The 17,462-nt window shown below is 38.0% G+C and overlaps 1 protein-coding gene across 1 annotated transcript in view; it reads left to right on the top strand.

The window, feature by feature from the left end:
- The first annotated feature begins 1,004 nt into the window (after window positions 1–1,004).
- LOC114491912 (coiled-coil domain-containing protein 144A-like) overlaps window positions 1,005–17,462 on the top strand; it is a 38,008-nt gene continuing 21,550 nt past the window's right edge. The window contains 1 exon segment of the mRNA XM_028506221.2: window positions 1,005–1,058. Coding sequence (XP_028362022.2) covers window positions 1,005–1,058 — 54 coding nt within the window.

The raw sequence follows: 17,462 nt of genomic DNA, 5'->3' as shown, positions 1-17,462 counted from the left end.
TGTTTTTCCCAAAAAAGATTTTAGGTCACATTACAGTTAGTAATGGCCTCATAACTAACTTCATATAGGTTTTACATAAGGAAGACCTACCTAATCAGGCAAGTGTTTTTGAGCATAATGATATCTATCCTTCTTGATATGAACTGTTTTTCTGTAAATGAAGAATATCTATGTATAGACCATGTTATGCCAATTAAATTCAGCATTTATTTAGAGGATATTTCTAACTGATTTCTCTACTCCCTGACTTCCCAGTCTGGTTTTCCTTTCAGGCTACTAACTTTACCGAGTTGTATGAAGTTTTTTCTTTTTTTTCTAGAGTTCTTTTTTATTCCATGACTTTTTGGGGGGGTATTTTTTAATTTTCTTTTCTGCCTTTTTTGGTGTTTCTCTCGTGTTATTTTTTCTACTTCTGCCAGCTGTATATTCTCCATTTTCCTATAAAAAGAGTCGAAAGCACATAGAATTTTAGGACTTTAAGGAATCTGAGCAGTTAAATCTGAGCAAATTAATGGCTCATTAATCAAAACATACTCTAGTACTTCAACCTGTGTTTAACATCCTGGTCAACTTGTGTTTGACATTCTGGCCAACTGGTTGCTTACATGGAGAATTTGAAACTCAAAGAAACTAAAGTGACTTATTTGAATACGGTAAGTGGTGGAAGTGAGATGTAAACTCAGCCATTTACTGGATTTCTAATTCAGCCTTTAGGACTTTTGGTGAAAACAAATTAACTTCAGGCTTTGCCAGTATGTTGGCTGTTACCCTTTGTGGGAATTTAGAGTGCACCTTCATTGGATTGTTCACAGGTTGGGTGAGGTGGAGGCAGGAATAGATAACTAAAAGCTTTTTTAAAAACAAGCCAAATTTTAATTATATCAAGAAACTTCATTTAATACACAGATAACTGAAATTTCACTCAATTTTTTGGTTGCTTTTTAACAAAATGAACTCATTTTTGTTGGCTATTTTTACTCTTAAGTCTTTCCTCCAAACCTAACATGGATGATTCATGGCCTACAGCAGAAGACGAAGACTTTGATTTTGGTACCAAGGTAAAGTGCTTCTTCTTGCAATTAATTTCCCTGCTCTGAATTTAGTTTTGTGTAACATCACTCAAAAAGTTTAGTAGTGGTCGACTTATCATTGTTTTATGTTTGTAATGGAAAAGTGGTCAGAGCCAACCATTTTTGTAGAAATATGAAGTGTTGCATTTTTTTAAAAATTTAAGTACTGAAGGTGGGGGCTGAAAAAGAGAAAGGGCTGGAAAATACATAGTGATAGAATAATTATATGGGGGAAAATTTCCCTCAATAGAGGAGATATAAAATTCAGATAAGGATTTTTAATGTGATTTTTAAATTATATCAGCATGATTTTTTATGATACTCATGCGTAAATGATTCTTTAGTGGATCCAGTTACTTATCGTAATAATCACGAAATCTTCTTGGTGTCTCTCAGTTCCAAAATTATATATCATATAATATATAGCTTTTTTTCTTCTTAGACTACTTTCATTTTGGTGTCATGTAATTGTTAGGAGAAAGTTTTGTCCATTTCTTACCTGGGTTTCACATTTGAACTGAAATAATATTATAAAATGTGTAAATGTATTTATTTAGTCAGGTTTTAAAAAAATAATTACTTTTTAAATTGTATTTTTTCCATTGCCACTTAGACCCTTTACATTTACCACACTGCTGTTCATGTCTAAGAGTCCTTTTACCTTTTTGATTGATCCCTCTACTCCCCAAACTCCACCCCCGGTAGCTGTCATCCTGTTCTCTGTCTATAAGTCTGTCTCTGTTTTGCTTATTAGTTCAGTGTGTTCATTAGATTCCATACATTAGTGAAATCATGTGGCATTTGTCTTTCTCTGACTGGCTTATTTCACTTAATATAATGTTCTTCAGGTCCATCTATGTTGCCACAAAGGGTAAATATTTTTCTTTTTTATAATGGCCAAGTAGTATCCCATTGAGTAAATGTCCCATAGTTGATTTATCCACTGGTCTACTGATGGACGTTTGGGCTGCTTCTCTATCTTGGTGATTGTAAATAATCCATGATGAACATAGAGGTTCTTAGGCTCTTTCAAATTAGTGTTTTGGGTTTCTTTGGATAAATTCCCAGAAGTGGGATTGTTGGGTCAAAGGGCAGATCCATTTTTAATTTTCTGAAATATCTCCATACTGCTTTCCACAGTGGTTGCACCAATCTACATTCCCACCAACAATGCAAAAAGGGTTCTTCTTTCTCCACATCCTTGCCAGCATTTGTTGTTTGTTGATTTATTGATGATTGCCATTATGACAGGTGTGAAGCGATATCTCATTGTGGTTTTAATTTGCCTTTTTCTGATGATTAGTGACATTTAGCATCTTTTCATATGTCTAGTGGCTATCTGTACGTCCTCTTTGGAAAAGTGTCTGTTCAGGTCCTTTGACCATTTTTTAATTGAATTGTTTGTTTTTTTTGGTGTTGAGTTTTGTAAGTTCTTTATAAATTTTAGTCCCTTATTAGCTGTACCAGTGAATATGTTCTCCCATTCCATGGGTTGTCTTTTTATTTTGTTGATGTTTTCCTTTGCTGTGCAAAAACATTTTAGTTTGATGTAGTCCCATTTGTTTATTTTGTCTTTTGTTTCCCTTACCTTAGGAGATATATCAGTAAAAATATTGCTACAACAAGCATCTGAGATTTTACTGCCTATGTTTTCTTCTAGGATTTTTATGGATTTGGGTATAATATTTAGCCTTTAATCCATTTTGAATTTATTCTTGTGTGTGGTGTAAGAAAGTGGTCTAGTTTCATTTCTCTGCAGGTATCTGTCCAATTTTCCAAACACCATTTATGGAATCAACTATCTTTAGCCCATTGTATATGCTTGCTTTCTCTGTTGAATATTAATTGACTATAAAGATGTGAGTTTATTTCTGGGTTCTGTATTCTGTTCCATTGATTTATATGTCTGTTTTTATACCAATACCATACTGATTTGATTTCTGTGGCCTTATAGTATAATTTGATACTCAGTAGCATGATTCCTCCAACTTTGTTCTTCTTTCTCAATATTGCTGCTACTATGGTTATGTGGGGCCTTTTGTGGTTGTGTGTAAATTTTTGAAATATTTATCTTAGTTCTATGAAATATGTCATTTGACTCTTGATAGGAATTTTGCTGAATCTATAGATTGCTTTGGGCAGCATGGACATTTTAATAATGTTAATTCTTCCTATCCATGAACACAGTATATTGTTTCACTCATTTTGTATCTTCTTCAATTTCTTCCTTCAGCATCTTGAACTTTTCCAAGAACATGTCTTTGACATCCTTGGTTAGGTTCATTTCTAGGTATTTTATTCTTTTTGAAGCAATTGTGGATGGGATTGTTTTCTTATTATCCTTTCCATTAGTTCATTATTATCATATAGTAAATACAAAAATGCAGCTGATTTCTGGATATTAATTTTTATCCTGCTACTTTGCTGAATTCATTTATCAGTTCTAGTAGTTTCTTGGTGGAATCTTAGTGGTTCTCTATGTACAGTATCATGTCATCTGCAAATAAAGATAATTTTATGTTTTCCTTTCCAATTTGAATGCCTTTTATTTCTTTTTGTCTGATTACTATATCTAGGACTTCTAGTACTATGTTGAATAAGAGTGGTGAAAGCAGACATCCCTGTCTTGTTCTTGATCTTAAGAGGAATGCTTGTAGTTTTTGCCTGTTGAGTGTGATTCTGGTGGTGGGTTTCTCACATAAGTCCTCTATTATGTTTAGGTATGTTCCCTCTATTCCTACTTTGCTGAGAGTTTTGATCACAAATGCTGGTGGATTTTATCAGATGCTTTTTTTTTTTTGCATCTGTTGATGTGATCATGTGGTTTTTATCCTTCATTTTGTTTATGTGGTGAATCACATTTATCAATTTACAAATGTTGTGCCAACTTTGCATTCCTAGAATAAATCCTACTTGATCATGGTGTGTGATCTTTTTGATATATTACTATATTTGGTTTGCTAATATCTTGTTGAAGATTTTAACATCTATGTCCATCAGGGATATTGGCCTATAACCTTCCTTTTTTGCAGTGTCTTTACCTGGTTTTGGAATTAGGATAATGCTGGCTTGGTAAAATGAGCTTGGGAGCCTTGCCTCCTCTTGAATTTTTAAAAGTAGTTTGAGGAGAGGTGTTAGTTCCTCTCTGAATGTTTGGTAAAATTCTCCCATGAAGCCATCCAGTCCAGGGGCTTTTGTTTGTTGAGAGTGTTTTGATGACTGCTTCAGTCTAACTTGGTGTAATCTGTCTGTTCAGATTCTCTGATTCTTCCTGACTTAGTTTGGATTATTGTATGTTTGTAGGAATTTATCCATTTCATCCAGGTTGTTCAATTTGTTGCCATGTAGTTCCTCATAATATTTTCTAATAATCCTTAGTCTTTCTTTGGTGCCAGTTGTTATTTCTCTTTCATTTCTGGTTTTATTTATTTGGGTTGTTCCTCTTTTTTTCTTGATGAGTCTGGTTAAAGGTTTGTCTGTCTCGTTTATCTTTACAAAGAACCAGCTCTTGGATTCATTGATCATTGGTGTCCTTTTTTAAGTCTCTATTTCTTTTATTTCTGATGTGTACTTTACTTCCCTCTACTTAGTTTGGGCTTTGTTTGTTGTTCTTTTTCAAGTTCCTTTAAGTATAAAGTTAAATTGTTTATTTCACCCCTTCCTTCCTTCCTTTTCTTTCTTTCTTTCTTTCTTTCTTTCTTTCTTTCTTTCTTTCTTTCTTTCTTTCTTTCTTTCTTTCTTCCTTCCTTCCTTCCTTCCTTCCTTCCTTCCTTCCTTCCTTCCTTCCTTCCTTCCTTCCTTTCAGATAGGCCCACAGTGCTATGAATTTCCCTCTTAGGATAGCTATCCCTGTGTTCCACAGATTTTGGATTGTTGTGTCCTCATTTTCATTTGTTTCAAGGAATCTTTTGATTTCTTCCTCAATCTCATTGTTGACCCATTCATTATTTAATAACATGTTTAGCTTCCATGTCTTTGTGCATTTTTCCATGTTCTTCTTATAATTCATCTCTAGTTTTATAGGATTGTGGTCAGAAAAGATGATTGATATAATTTCAGTCTTCTTAGATTTATTGAGACTTGTGTCCTAACATGTGGTTTATCCTAGAAAACGTTCCATGTACATTTGAAAAGTATATGCACTCTTCTTTTTTCAGGTGAAATGCTCTGAAGATGTCAATTAAATCCATTTCATCTAGTGTGTCCTTTAAGGTCACTGTCTCCTAATTGATTTGCTGTTTGGAAGCTCTATCCATTGAAGTCAATGGGGTGTTAAGACCCCCTCCTATGACTCTATTTCTGCCACTCTCCTTTTATATCCATCAATATTTGCTTTACATATTTAGGTACTCTCTGTGTTGGTTGCATAAATGTTTACTAGGGTTATATCCTCTTGTTGAACTGTTCCCTTTATCATTATGTAGTGTTCTTCTTTGTCTGTTACTATAGCCTTTGTTTAATGTCTATTTTTTTGGATATAAGTATTGCTACTCCAGCTTCTTTTTCCCTTTCCATTTGCATGAAATATCTTTTTCCCTCCCTTTACTTTTATTCTGTGTGTATCATTCAATTTGAGGTATGTATTTTAGAGATAGCATATATATAAGACAGCATATTTATAGGTCTTGTTTTCTTATCCATTAAGCTACCCTATGCTTTTTTTGTTGGAGCATTTAAGCCATTTACATTTAAGGTGATTATTGATAGATATGTATTTATTGCCATTTTATTTTTAACAGTTTTGCTCTGTTTTTATTCCTTTTTCTTTTTCATCTTCATAAATCAAACTCTTTAATGTTTGTTACAGTACTAGTTTGGTGTTAAAAAACTACCTTAGCTTTTTCTTGTCTGGGAAGCTCTTTATTTCTCCTTCAATCTTAAATGATAGCCTTCATAGGTAAACTAGCCTTGGCTGTAGTCCTTGCTTCATCACTTTGAGTATATTATGCCAATCCCTCTTGGCCTGGAATATTTGTATTTAGAAATCAAATGACAGTCTAATTGGAATTCCCTTGTAAGTAACTACCTGCTTTTCTCTTAAGGCTTTTAGGATTCTCTACTTGTCTTTAGGTTTTGCTGTTTTAATTATGATGTGTCTTAGTGTAGGCTTGTTTGGGTCCATCTTATTGGGGACCCTCTGCACTTCCAGGACTTAGGTGTGTTTTTTACTTCACCAGATAAGGGAAGTTTTCCGTCATTATTCCGATCCCTTGCTCACTCTCCTGTCCTTCTGGTATTCCCTTGATGCAGATGTTGCTATGCCTAATGTTGTGCCAAAGGTTTCTTAAGCTTTCCTCATTTCTTAATTCTTTTTCCTTTGTGCTGCTCTGCTTGGGTGTGTTTTTGCTACCTGGTCTTCTGAATCACTGATTCAATATTCTGCTTAATCTAACCTACTTTTTATTCCTCCCAGTGTATTATTTACTTCAGATATTGCATTCTTCATTTCTGACTGGTCCTTTTTTATGATTTCTATGTCTTTTTTCATGCTGTTGAGTATCCTCTTAATAAATACTCTAAACTCTCTATCTAATAAATTGCTCACCTCCAGTCCATTTAGTTCTTCTTCTGTGTAATTCTGTTGTTCTTTCATTTGGGGCCTGTTTCTTTGTCTTTCCCATTTGGACTGCTTCTTTGTGTTTGTTTCTGTGTATTAGGTAGATCTGCACAGACTCTGGTGTAGATGTATGTCAGATGCTGCCTGTGACAGGCCCTGGGCATCCTGTTGGGAGCTATCAGTGATCTATAGCTTGAGGCTCCCTCTGCTCAGTAAGGTGTATGCAGAAAGAACTGGGCTGCATGCTAACACTGGCTTTTACCAGCACCAGGCCCGGGGGCGGGGGGGGGGGGGGGTCAGCTAATTTCTCAAAGCTTCTAGTGATATACCTTTGCTATTAGACCTAATCACTGAGATACAAACCTCCATCTGTACTTTTCAACAGCCTGGCCTGAGCTCCACAGGGTATAGCAGAGTGATTCTTGTGGGTTGGCTATTGCTTCACCTTAAGTTGATGCCATTCAAAAAGGAATGTTCTACCTGAGAAAGATGGCTCCTGCACTATGGGGAATGACAGGGGTCCTGGCCACTGTTCCTTCAGTTCTCTCTCCAGAGCCACCAATGCCAGACTCTTCTCATGTGTCTCTAGTCCACTTTGCCCTCTCTCTCCCAGAGCCCAGGGTAAGTGACTGCAAATGAAATTTTGTGCATTGGCCCTTTAAGAGGCCCTCTGTGTCTCTAGCCATCTTTCCCTGGCAGAGAAAGACCCCACTGCTTTTCACAGCCAGATGTTATTTGGGTTCCTTTTTCAGTTCTAGTGGTACAGGCTGGGGAGTCCAGCTTGGGTTTTAGACCCCACACTTCTCAGGGGGAACTCCCTAGCCTCTGAAATATCTCTCCTGATCTTTAGTGGCTGACGGTGGGATCCCTGCCATCCTTCTCGTGCCTTCTCTGCACTCCCTACCAGTCTTGTGGTGAAGTTGTTTCTCCTGTATGTCTTTGGTTTTAAAACTTCTCTCTAGCTAGTGTTCAGTTGGGTATTCTGAGTGATTTTCTTTTTTCCTCTTTTAAAATTATATTTTATTGATTATGCTATTACAGATGTCCCATTTTTCCCCTTTATCCCCCATTGGTCTGATACCCCCCATTTCTTCCAGCCTTCTTCCCCTTTAGTTCATGACCATGGGTCATACATATAAGTTCTTTGGCTTATCCATTTCCTATACTATTCTTAACTTCTCCGTCTATTTAGTACTTACCAATTATGCTTATTATTCCCTGTGCCTTTACTCTCATTCTCCCCTTTCCCAGCCCCACTGATAACCCTCCATGTGATCTCTGTTTTGTAATTCTGTTCCTGTTGTAGTTGTTTGCTTAGTTTACTTTTTTTTTTAAGTTCAGTTGTTGATAGTTGTGAGTTTGTTGTCATTTTACCATTCATAGTTTTGATCTTTTCCTTAGATAAGTCCTTTTAACATTCATATAATAAAGGCTTGGTGATGATGAACTCCTTTAACTTGACCTTATATGGGAAGCATTTTATCTTCTCTTCTATTCTAAATGATAACTTTGCTGGATAGAGTAATCTTGGATGTAGGTCCTTGCTTTTCATGACTTTGAATACTTTTTTTCCAGCCCCATCTTGCTTGTAAGGTTTCTTTTGAGAAGTGAGCTGATAGTCTTATGGGAACTCCTTTGTGGGTAACTGTCTCCTTTTCTCTTGCTGAAAAGGAGACAGCAAGGAAAAGAATTTTAAGATTCTCTCCTTATCTTTAATCTTGGGTGATGTAATTATGATGTGCTTTGGTGTGCCCCTTTTTGGATCCAACTTGTTTGGGATTCTCTGAGCTTCTTGGACTTATATTTCTGTTTCCTTCACCAGATTGGGGAAATTCTCCTTCACTATTTTTTTACATAAGCTTTCAATTTATTGCTCTTTCTCTTTTCTTCTGGCACCCCTATGATTCAGATGTGGGGACATTTAAAGCTGTCCCAGCGGTTCCTAAACCTCTCCTCAAATTTTGTGAATTCTTGTTTCTTCATTCTATTCCATTGGAATGTTTATTTCTTCCTTTTGTTCCAAATTGTTGATTTGAGTCCCAGGGTCCTTTCCTTCATTGTAGGTTCCCTGTATAATTTTCTTTATTTCACTTTGTATTGATTTTTTATGTAATTTGGTTGTAATTATAGTTTTTTCCTGGGAGGAGGTTAGTGTCGCTTCCACTTACTCCACTACCATCTTGTCAATCCATATTTAGAAATTCATAAGTGTCTTTCTCAAAACCTGTATTCTGAAAGGATTCCATATGTTTTGAATTATTCCATCAAGAATCTATTTAAAAGTATTTATTTAATTGAAGAATACATATTTTGCCTAAAATAATAACCAGCTCTAGAAGTAGAAATTCTTGATAACCATATGGTAAAATATCTAATTTCTGGATTGTGTTGCTTTAAAAAATTTTATTTCAATTACAGTTGATTTTCAATATTATATTAGTTTCAGGTGTATAACATAGTAGTAAGACATTCATACAAACTATGTAGTTATCTCCCCAATAAGGCTAGTATCCCCCTGATACCATATGTAGTTATTACAGTTCTATTGACTGTATTCCATGTGCTTTATTTTGTATCCCCATGACTAGTTTTAACTACCAGTTTGTGTTTCTTAATTACTTCACCTTTTTAGCCACCCCACCTCCTACATGGCAGCCACTAGTTTGTTCTCTATATCTATTAGTTTGTTTCTTTTTTGTTTGTTCCTTTACTTTCTTCTTTAGATTCCAGATATAAGTAAAATTATATGGTATTTGTCTTTCTTTTTTGACTTATGCCATTTAGTACTATTCCCTGTAGGTACATCATGTCAGCCATTTTCAACCAGTGTGCCACAAGAATTTTTAAAGCTTGCAGTACTGGACTCTTTAGTGAGAGGTACTGACCTCTTTTCCCTTTGATTGGCAAATAAAAAAATGGCAACAGTCAACACAATAACAGCCACCTGGTGTGAATGAATCAAAATTATACCTTTTTTTTTGTTAGAATGGCAAAAACTATATTATTTGGAATGCTTCCAAGTTTTACTAGATTATGTGTGCCATGAGATGATAAAGGTTGAAAATCCTTGATCCAAATTTTAGGAAAATGGCAGTCAAGTAAGTGGGAGTGGAGCCCACTTGCTCATGGGACACTTAGCTTATCTTCTGAAAAACAAAGTGAGCAGTCAAAGAATCTTTGCATATATGAAGTTTGGAAGCCAAAGAGTAAACAGAACACTTCAAAGTGGGGTGTAAATAGGTTTTATAGGTGGATGGGGAAAGTCCCTGAAAGCGGTGCCAGAAGCCACTCGAGGAGAGCTGGGTCAGAGATAGCAGCCTAGTGGCTCCCTCCCCTCCCAGAGCGGGGAATCCACAGACTTGGGGGCCAGGAGTGGGAGTAACTTGAATACATAGAGTTGCTGGGAGAAACAGGCTGCACACATGCACACAGCTGGTGGTGAACCCAACTATGCAATGGACACCGACTGAGACAGTGCCAAACAGAGGGGGGATTTCTGGCTGCACCTAGAGCTGCGGAAGAGGAGGGCTGTGACTGGCCATAACAGAGATAGACTCTTGACTTGTTGGAGAGTTGTAGTGTGTGGAAAGCTGGGCAGTGGCTCACTGCTGCAGTGGGAGTGAGCAGGAAGACTTTTTTCAAAAGGGGAGCTGAGGTGTGCTGGGCAGACATGCTGCACACTCAGCTGGCCAGTCAAATAAGGGGGAAAGGGGATTTTGGGCATGATATGCTCCCACTCAGTGCAATTGGGCACTTTGATCAAAGGGGTGCAAAGTGAGGTGGTTGTTGACCCTAGCCTGGCTCAGCAGTGCAGAGTGGAGACTACAGGCTGCAGCGTGCCATGAGGGCTGCAGGTTGAAAACTGTGCACCTGAGATTAATTGAGGCCAGACTGTGCTCTGTTCCTTGACAGAACCTCCAGGAAGGGAAGATTGAGCCCAGCCCCTCACCTCTGGCAGGAGAAGGGAAGATCTGCAAAACTGGCTGGGCAGCCTTAACCTATAGGGGGCATTTCTGCAAAAGTAAGACAGCAAGAGGAATGCCTAAAAGGGCCCATTTTGAACTCCCCCAGGGAGGAGGGTCCTATTGCACTGGGCCCATCAAACAGAAAGTTAAGAAGGGTGCATCAAGGGGCATTCAGGGTTCCTCCCAGTCTTGGCTTGCACACAGAGCTTCCATCTACACCAAGCAAAAGGGAGCTGACATTCATATACAGATTGCCTTCCACCCTCCATGAAATGGACAGCTATGTAATCAGAAACTATACATTATTGGAAATAAATGGGGACAGACTAAGATGAGAGGTGTAAGGACAGGGGGAATACACCCACAATTTTCCTGGAAGACTGAACAGTGCCTCCCAGGGGAGACAAAGAGACCTCACCCTCTCAACTGCAACAGAAGGTCCCTCTAGAGTCAGGGGATACAGGCAATCTTTCCAGAAGTTGGGCAACCCACCTCAGGAACTTGAGCTGATAGAAAACCAGAGACAGATCCAGAAAGAAGTCAGAAGGTAAACACCAACAGCTGAGATGGATTTTACCTTGTTCTTCCTCAGAACTTGCATGTTTTTTTCTCTTTCTTCTTTTTCTTTTCCTTTCATATAACATTTTAATATTTCTTCTTTGGCTTCACTTGTATTCCAGCTAACTCACTCACTACTCTTGTCTTTTATTCTTTATTCTTTTTATTCAGATTATGTATTTTTCCATGTTATTGTTATTCCAAATCCCACATAGCGCATCCTTCCCTGGTCTTACTCCATTTTGCCATCTTCTTGACCTTTCTTACTGTTGTAAACTTTATTTTTTCTCATGCTACACCATGTTCCTATTCCTTTTACTATTTCTCTTCCATCTAACCTCACATAAGCACTTTCCTTCTTTACATCAGCTCACATTCTTTTTCTCTTCTCATAATAGTCTTATTTGCTTTCCACCTTTGTAAATTGTGGCTAGTTGGGAGAGGATATCATGGTTATTGCTGTTCTTCTCCAGTGGAACTCCTATTTGTTCAATATTTGTTTGTACTTTAAAACCCACAGAATACTCTCCCCCTGTCTTACTCCATTATGCCTTCCCACTGCCCTTGATCAGTTGAGTGAGGAGTTTTATTTTAATTTCTTTCCCTTTCTTAACTTGGGCTTTATTCCTTACTCTTATTAGTTTTCCTCCTCCATCCTCTCAAAATCATTTTTCTTTACTGTAGACATCTCATATTCACTTTTCTCTTTTGTACAACATTCTCATTCCATTTCCACCTTTGTTAATCTTCTCTCAGCTGTCATTGCTATTTACCCTTCTGTGTGTGTGTGTTTTTTCTTCAGTTTCATTTCCATTGCTCCAGTACCTTTTTAATTTTACTTCAAATCTCAGAGTATACTCTTCCCTTTTCTTACTCCATTTTTTTAAAGATTTTATTTATTTATTTTATTTTTAGGGAGGGAGGAAAGGAAGGGGGAGAGGGAGAGAGAGACAGACAGACAGACAGACAGACATCAATGTGCGGTTGCTGGGGGTTATGGCCTGCAACCCAGGAATGTACCCTGGCTGGGAATCGAACCTGGGACATCTTACTCCATTTTTGCCATCATCCTTCAGTATTTTACTTATGTTTTAAATTTTGTTCTCTTCCATTCTTCACCTTGTTTCTATCCCTACTGTTATTTATTCTTTTCCCTTTTCCTACTCAAAAACATTTTCTCCTCTTTCGGTCATCTCATATTCCCTTTTTCCTATCTTATAATATTCTTAACCTCTCTTCATGTTTATTAATCTTTGCTCAACTGCCATTGATATTGCTGTTGTGGTAGGGTTGGTTGTTTTTTTAGCTGATATGGGTTTGGTTTCCTGGTAATCCTGCTTTGTTAACTAACTCTGTACAACAACATAAAATACAAGGCAGTAGTTGTAACTATCAGTAAGACAGCTAGAGGGAAGAACCTATCAACAAATGAGCCACCAACAAGAAAATCCCACGTACAGTGAGAGAGTCCACACAAATTGAATAATGGGCAACCCTAGAGCATCCATACAAGGAGATGAAAGAGACTACACAACAGAATACCACAGAATTCCTATCAGAGAAGTCTGCCACATGAAGACAGGCAGGCCAAAGCAGGATATGCTGTGATGCAGAAACAAACAAAAAGAGTCACCTAAAATGGGGTGACAAAGAACCCCCCCCATCAAAAAGAATGGAGTAATCCCCAGAAAAAGAGCTAGATGAAATTGAGGGAAGCAATCTATCTGACACAGAATTGAAAAACAATGGTTATAAAGATGTTCATGGAACTCAGTGACTACTACAAGGAACTGAGTGGGAATCAGAACAGCATGAAAAAGGAAATAAAAACTATAAACAGGAACAAAAGGAATAAAGATTACAATATCTGAAATAAAAAATACCCTAGAAGGAATTACAGGCTGGCTGGATGAAGCAGAGGACTGAATCAGTGAGATGGAAGCCAAGGTACAAAGAAATACCCAGGCAGAGCAACACAATGAAAAAAGACTCAAAAGATATGAGGCCAGTTTAATGGAATTTCAGGACAACATGGAATGTAACCACATTGGCATCACAGAAATACTAGAAAGAGAAGAAAAGGAGCAGGGGGTAGAAAACCTGTTTGAAAAAATAATGACAGAAAACTCCCCTAATTTGAGGAAGGGAAAAGCCATACAAGTTCAGGAAGCACAGAGAGTCCCAATCAAGATGAACCCAAAGAGTCCTACTCAAAGACACATCATAATTAAAATGCCAAATGTTAAAGACAAGGAGAGAATCTTAAAGGCAGCAAGGGAAAAACAGATAGTAACATACAAAGGAGCTCCAATAAGGCTAGCAGCTGTATCTAAATGGAAATATTATAAGCTGGAAGACAATGGTAAGAAATATTTTAAGTAATGAAAAAGCAAAGTCCTGCAACCAACACTACTCTCTCCAGCAAGGTTGTCATTTAAAATGGAGGGAGAAGTGATTTCTGGATTTCCCAGAAAAAAGATGGCTAAAAGAATCCACCTCCATAAAATTAACATTAAAAGACATGCTAAGGGGGCTGCTTTAAGAATATGAAGGAAAAGAGTGAGAAGAAGGGGGATGTGGGAGAGCTTTGTCCAGTAGAGCCCCCTGCCAGCTGTTGTGGATGAGATTAAGTCTGCATGATCTTCTTGGGGTGGAAAGGTAGCCAGTCTCTCAGAGGAGAAGGGCCTTGAGCCTGTTCCTCAATGGGTTTTTATTGGGATCAATTTGCACAGGAATACAGGTAAAGCTCATCCATCATTGTCAGGCAGTAATGATCAAACAATAGATAACATTAAAAAACTATGAGGACTTTTTCTGAGTCAGGGTCAGATAGCTAAAGGGCCATAAAACTTTGGGAAACAAACTCATTTTATGCTTGGACCCTTATAAGAAAATTGAGGGTGTTCTTAGCAAAGCAGTTTTCACAGGATTTTATGCATTCTTTCTTAGGCCTGACTGCCCCAGGGGAACAAACCCCCAGTTCCTGCCCAGGGCTGCACAGCCCTCCAGCATTGTTTCAGGCTTAAGTCAGGTGGGGGAAGTAAGGCAGCCAAGAGATTAGGAGACTTCTTGCAGACAGAATGAGAACTCAAGCTATGTCAAAGCCAAGGGGTGAGGGTCCATCACCCCCTTTTGCTATAGTCCCCCAATTCCTTCCCTGCTGGCCCCATTGTGACCATGCCTGTCTTAGGTCATCCCTCTCTTGATGAATCTTACCTGTCATTGGCTAACCAGTCATCCCACCGGGGCCAAGCAGGGTGAAGTAAAGGGGGCAGAGTTTTGTCTCCTTAGTGGCTTATGTCCCAAGGTCTTTTTATTCAGTCTTAATCATGGGGGGTTACAGCTTCTGAAACCAGTCAGGGTGGTTCCCAACAGAGGAACACATCTACAAAGGGAAAAAATGACAATGAATAAGTATCTATCAATAATAACCTTAAATGTAAATGGATTTAATACTCCAATAAAAATATATAAGGTAGCTGAATGGATAAGAAAACATGACCCACATACATGCTGTCTACAAGAGACCCATCTCAGAACAAAAGACCTACAAGATGAAGTCTGAAGGGTTGGGGGAAAATATTCCAAGAAAATGGACAGGAAAATAAAGCCAGGGTAGGAATACTTATATTAGACAAAATAGATTTCAAAACAAAAGCCATAAAAAAACACAGAGGTCACTTCATAATGCTTAGGGGTAGAATCCATCAAGAAGATATAGACGTTTTAAACATATGTGCACTGAACACAAGAACACCCAAATATGTAAGAAAAATCTTGGAAGATTTCAAGAAAGATATGGACAGCAACACATGTATAGTAGGGGATTTTAACACTCCACTGTCAACAATGGATAGATCATCCAAACAAAGAATCGACAAGGATGTTGTGGCACTGAACGACCCTCTAGATAAAATTGACTTAAATGATATATATATATGGGGTAAATGTTCTCATTTACCCCAGAGAAGCAAAATATACATTCTTTTCAAGTGCACATGGAATATTTTCAAAGATAGATTATATGATAGGGCACAAAGCAAGCCTCAACAAAGTCAAGAATATTGAAATCGTAGCAAGCATCTTTTCAGATCACAAAGGTTTGAAACTAGAAACCAATCTCAAGGAAAAAACCCAAAACATTCAAATACATGGAGACTGAATAAAATGTCATTAAACAACGAATGAGTAAACAATGAAATCAAAGAAGAAATGAAAAATTTTCTGGAAACAAATGAAAATGAACACACAACAGTCCAAAACCTATGGGACACAGCAAAGGCAGTCCTGAGAGGCAATTTCACAGCAATACAGGTCTTCCTGATTTGGAATGGCAGTACCAGGTGGAGTGGGGCAAAGGGGGAAAATTGGGACAACTGTAATGGAATAATGAATAAAATATATGTAAAAATAAAGTAATTATTGGTAGTTATGCTGTTATTGCCATTTTATTTTTTATTTATATATTTTGTCTTTTTAAAGAAGTCCCTGTAACATTTCTTGTATTACTGGTTTGGTGGTGATGAACTCTTAATTTATTTCTCATCTTATCTCTCCTTTGATTCTAAATGATATCCTCGATGACTAATCTTGGTTGTAGGTTTTTGGTTTTCATTACTTTAAATATTTTGTGTCAACCCCTTCTGGCCTGCAAAGTTTCTGTTGGGAGATCAGTTGACAGTTTTATGGGCACTCCCTTATAGGTAACTAACTGCTTTTTTTCTTGCATTTAAGATTCTGGGTTTTTTTTTTGTTTTGTCCTTAACCTTTGTCACTTTAATTTTGCTATCTGGTGTGGGTCTCCTTGGGTTCATCTTTTCTGGGACTGTCTGAGCTTCCTAGAGTGTATGGTTATTTTCTTTGCCAGGAAGTGGAAGTTTTTAGTTATTATTTCCTCAAGTAGATTTTCAATCCATTGTTCTCTCTTGTAATTCTTGTAACTCTATGGTATAAATGTTCTTATGGTTGATGTTACCCCAGAGGCCCTGTATGCTATCCTCATTTTTATTTGAATTATTTTCTTTGCTGTTTTGATTGTATATTTTTGACTACTTTCTGTTCCAAATCAATAAATTGATCCTCTGCACCATTTAATTCTCTGTGGATTCCATCTAACATATTCTTTATTGCAGTTATTCTCTTACTCAGTTTTACCTATTTTTTATGGTATTACCTGTGGTTTTATGGTCTATGTCATTTGTTATGTTTATAGTCCTTGAGGTTCTCATTGAGTTCATCTAATTTTCTTTTAAATTTATTGAGCATCCTTATAACTAATGTTTTGAACTGTATGTCTGATAGGTTGCTTGATTCCATTTTATTTATTTCTTTTCTCAATTTTTTTTGTTCTTTCATTTGGAACATGTTTGTTGTTTCCTCATTTCTACTGCCTGTCTGTTTTTGTTTCTGTGTATTAACTGCTAAGTTTTCCAGTCTTGGCAGGGTGGCCTTATGTAGGTGGTGTTCTGTGGGGCCCAGTGGTGGTGTCTCCCCAGCCACCTGAGCTGGGTACCTTATGGGTGTCCCTTGTGTGGGTTGTATGTGCCCTCCTATTGTACTTGAACCTTGATTGCTGTTGCCACATCAGTGGGTGGGATTGACCCTCAGGCTGACTGGCTGTGATGACTGGTTGTGACTATAGTGGATGAGCTGTTGTGTTGGGGTATCAGCCTGAACTAGTGAAATTTGTTCTTGCAGGGCCCTGGTGCCTGCTGAGTCCCCCCTCCCCCTTTGGATTTGTCATTTGTGAAGCTAATGGGGTGGGGCTCTGGTGTGGTCTGAAGCTTGTCACAGGGTGTGTCAGTTCTGGAGCCTTTTGGGAAGGACTCCAGTACAGTCCCACATCAGCTGATGCTATATCCAGCTGGAGCCAACTTTCAGTAGCTGCCTGTGGTTGGCTTGTAGGCTCCTGGGAGAAGTGTGCTATGATCTGAGGCTGGCTGCCGTTATTGAGGCTGGGGGCTGCTTAGCAAGAGTAACAGGGCATGCCAAGGCCAGGTGCTGCTTGTTTGGAGTTTATAGATTTTTGAGAGGTTTTAGGAAAGTCCACAGCATGGGCTTAGGGCAACAACTTTAAAATAACAACCACACAGAGAGGTTCTGTCCTGTGCATGGAATAGGCTGTGATGGGTTCTCAGGAAATCACTGGGGTGTGGAGAATCTGATGCAGATTCAGATTTGAAGTTCAACTGCACCTGTTAGCCCTGTGTGGAGAGGACTAAACAAAGGAACAAAATGGTGGAGTGAGCTTTTCCTGCAGCTCTGGCCCTGAAGCCAGACAATTCAGTATCTCCCCTTATATGGCTGTGATGT

This window comes from Phyllostomus discolor, chromosome 1, assembly GCF_004126475.2.
Source record: "Phyllostomus discolor isolate MPI-MPIP mPhyDis1 chromosome 1, mPhyDis1.pri.v3, whole genome shotgun sequence".
Classification (NCBI taxonomy): Eukaryota; Metazoa; Chordata; class Mammalia; order Chiroptera; family Phyllostomidae; genus Phyllostomus; species Phyllostomus discolor.
The sequence above is the reverse complement of the archived record's forward strand: the minus strand, read 5'-3'. Positions and strand labels throughout refer to the sequence as shown.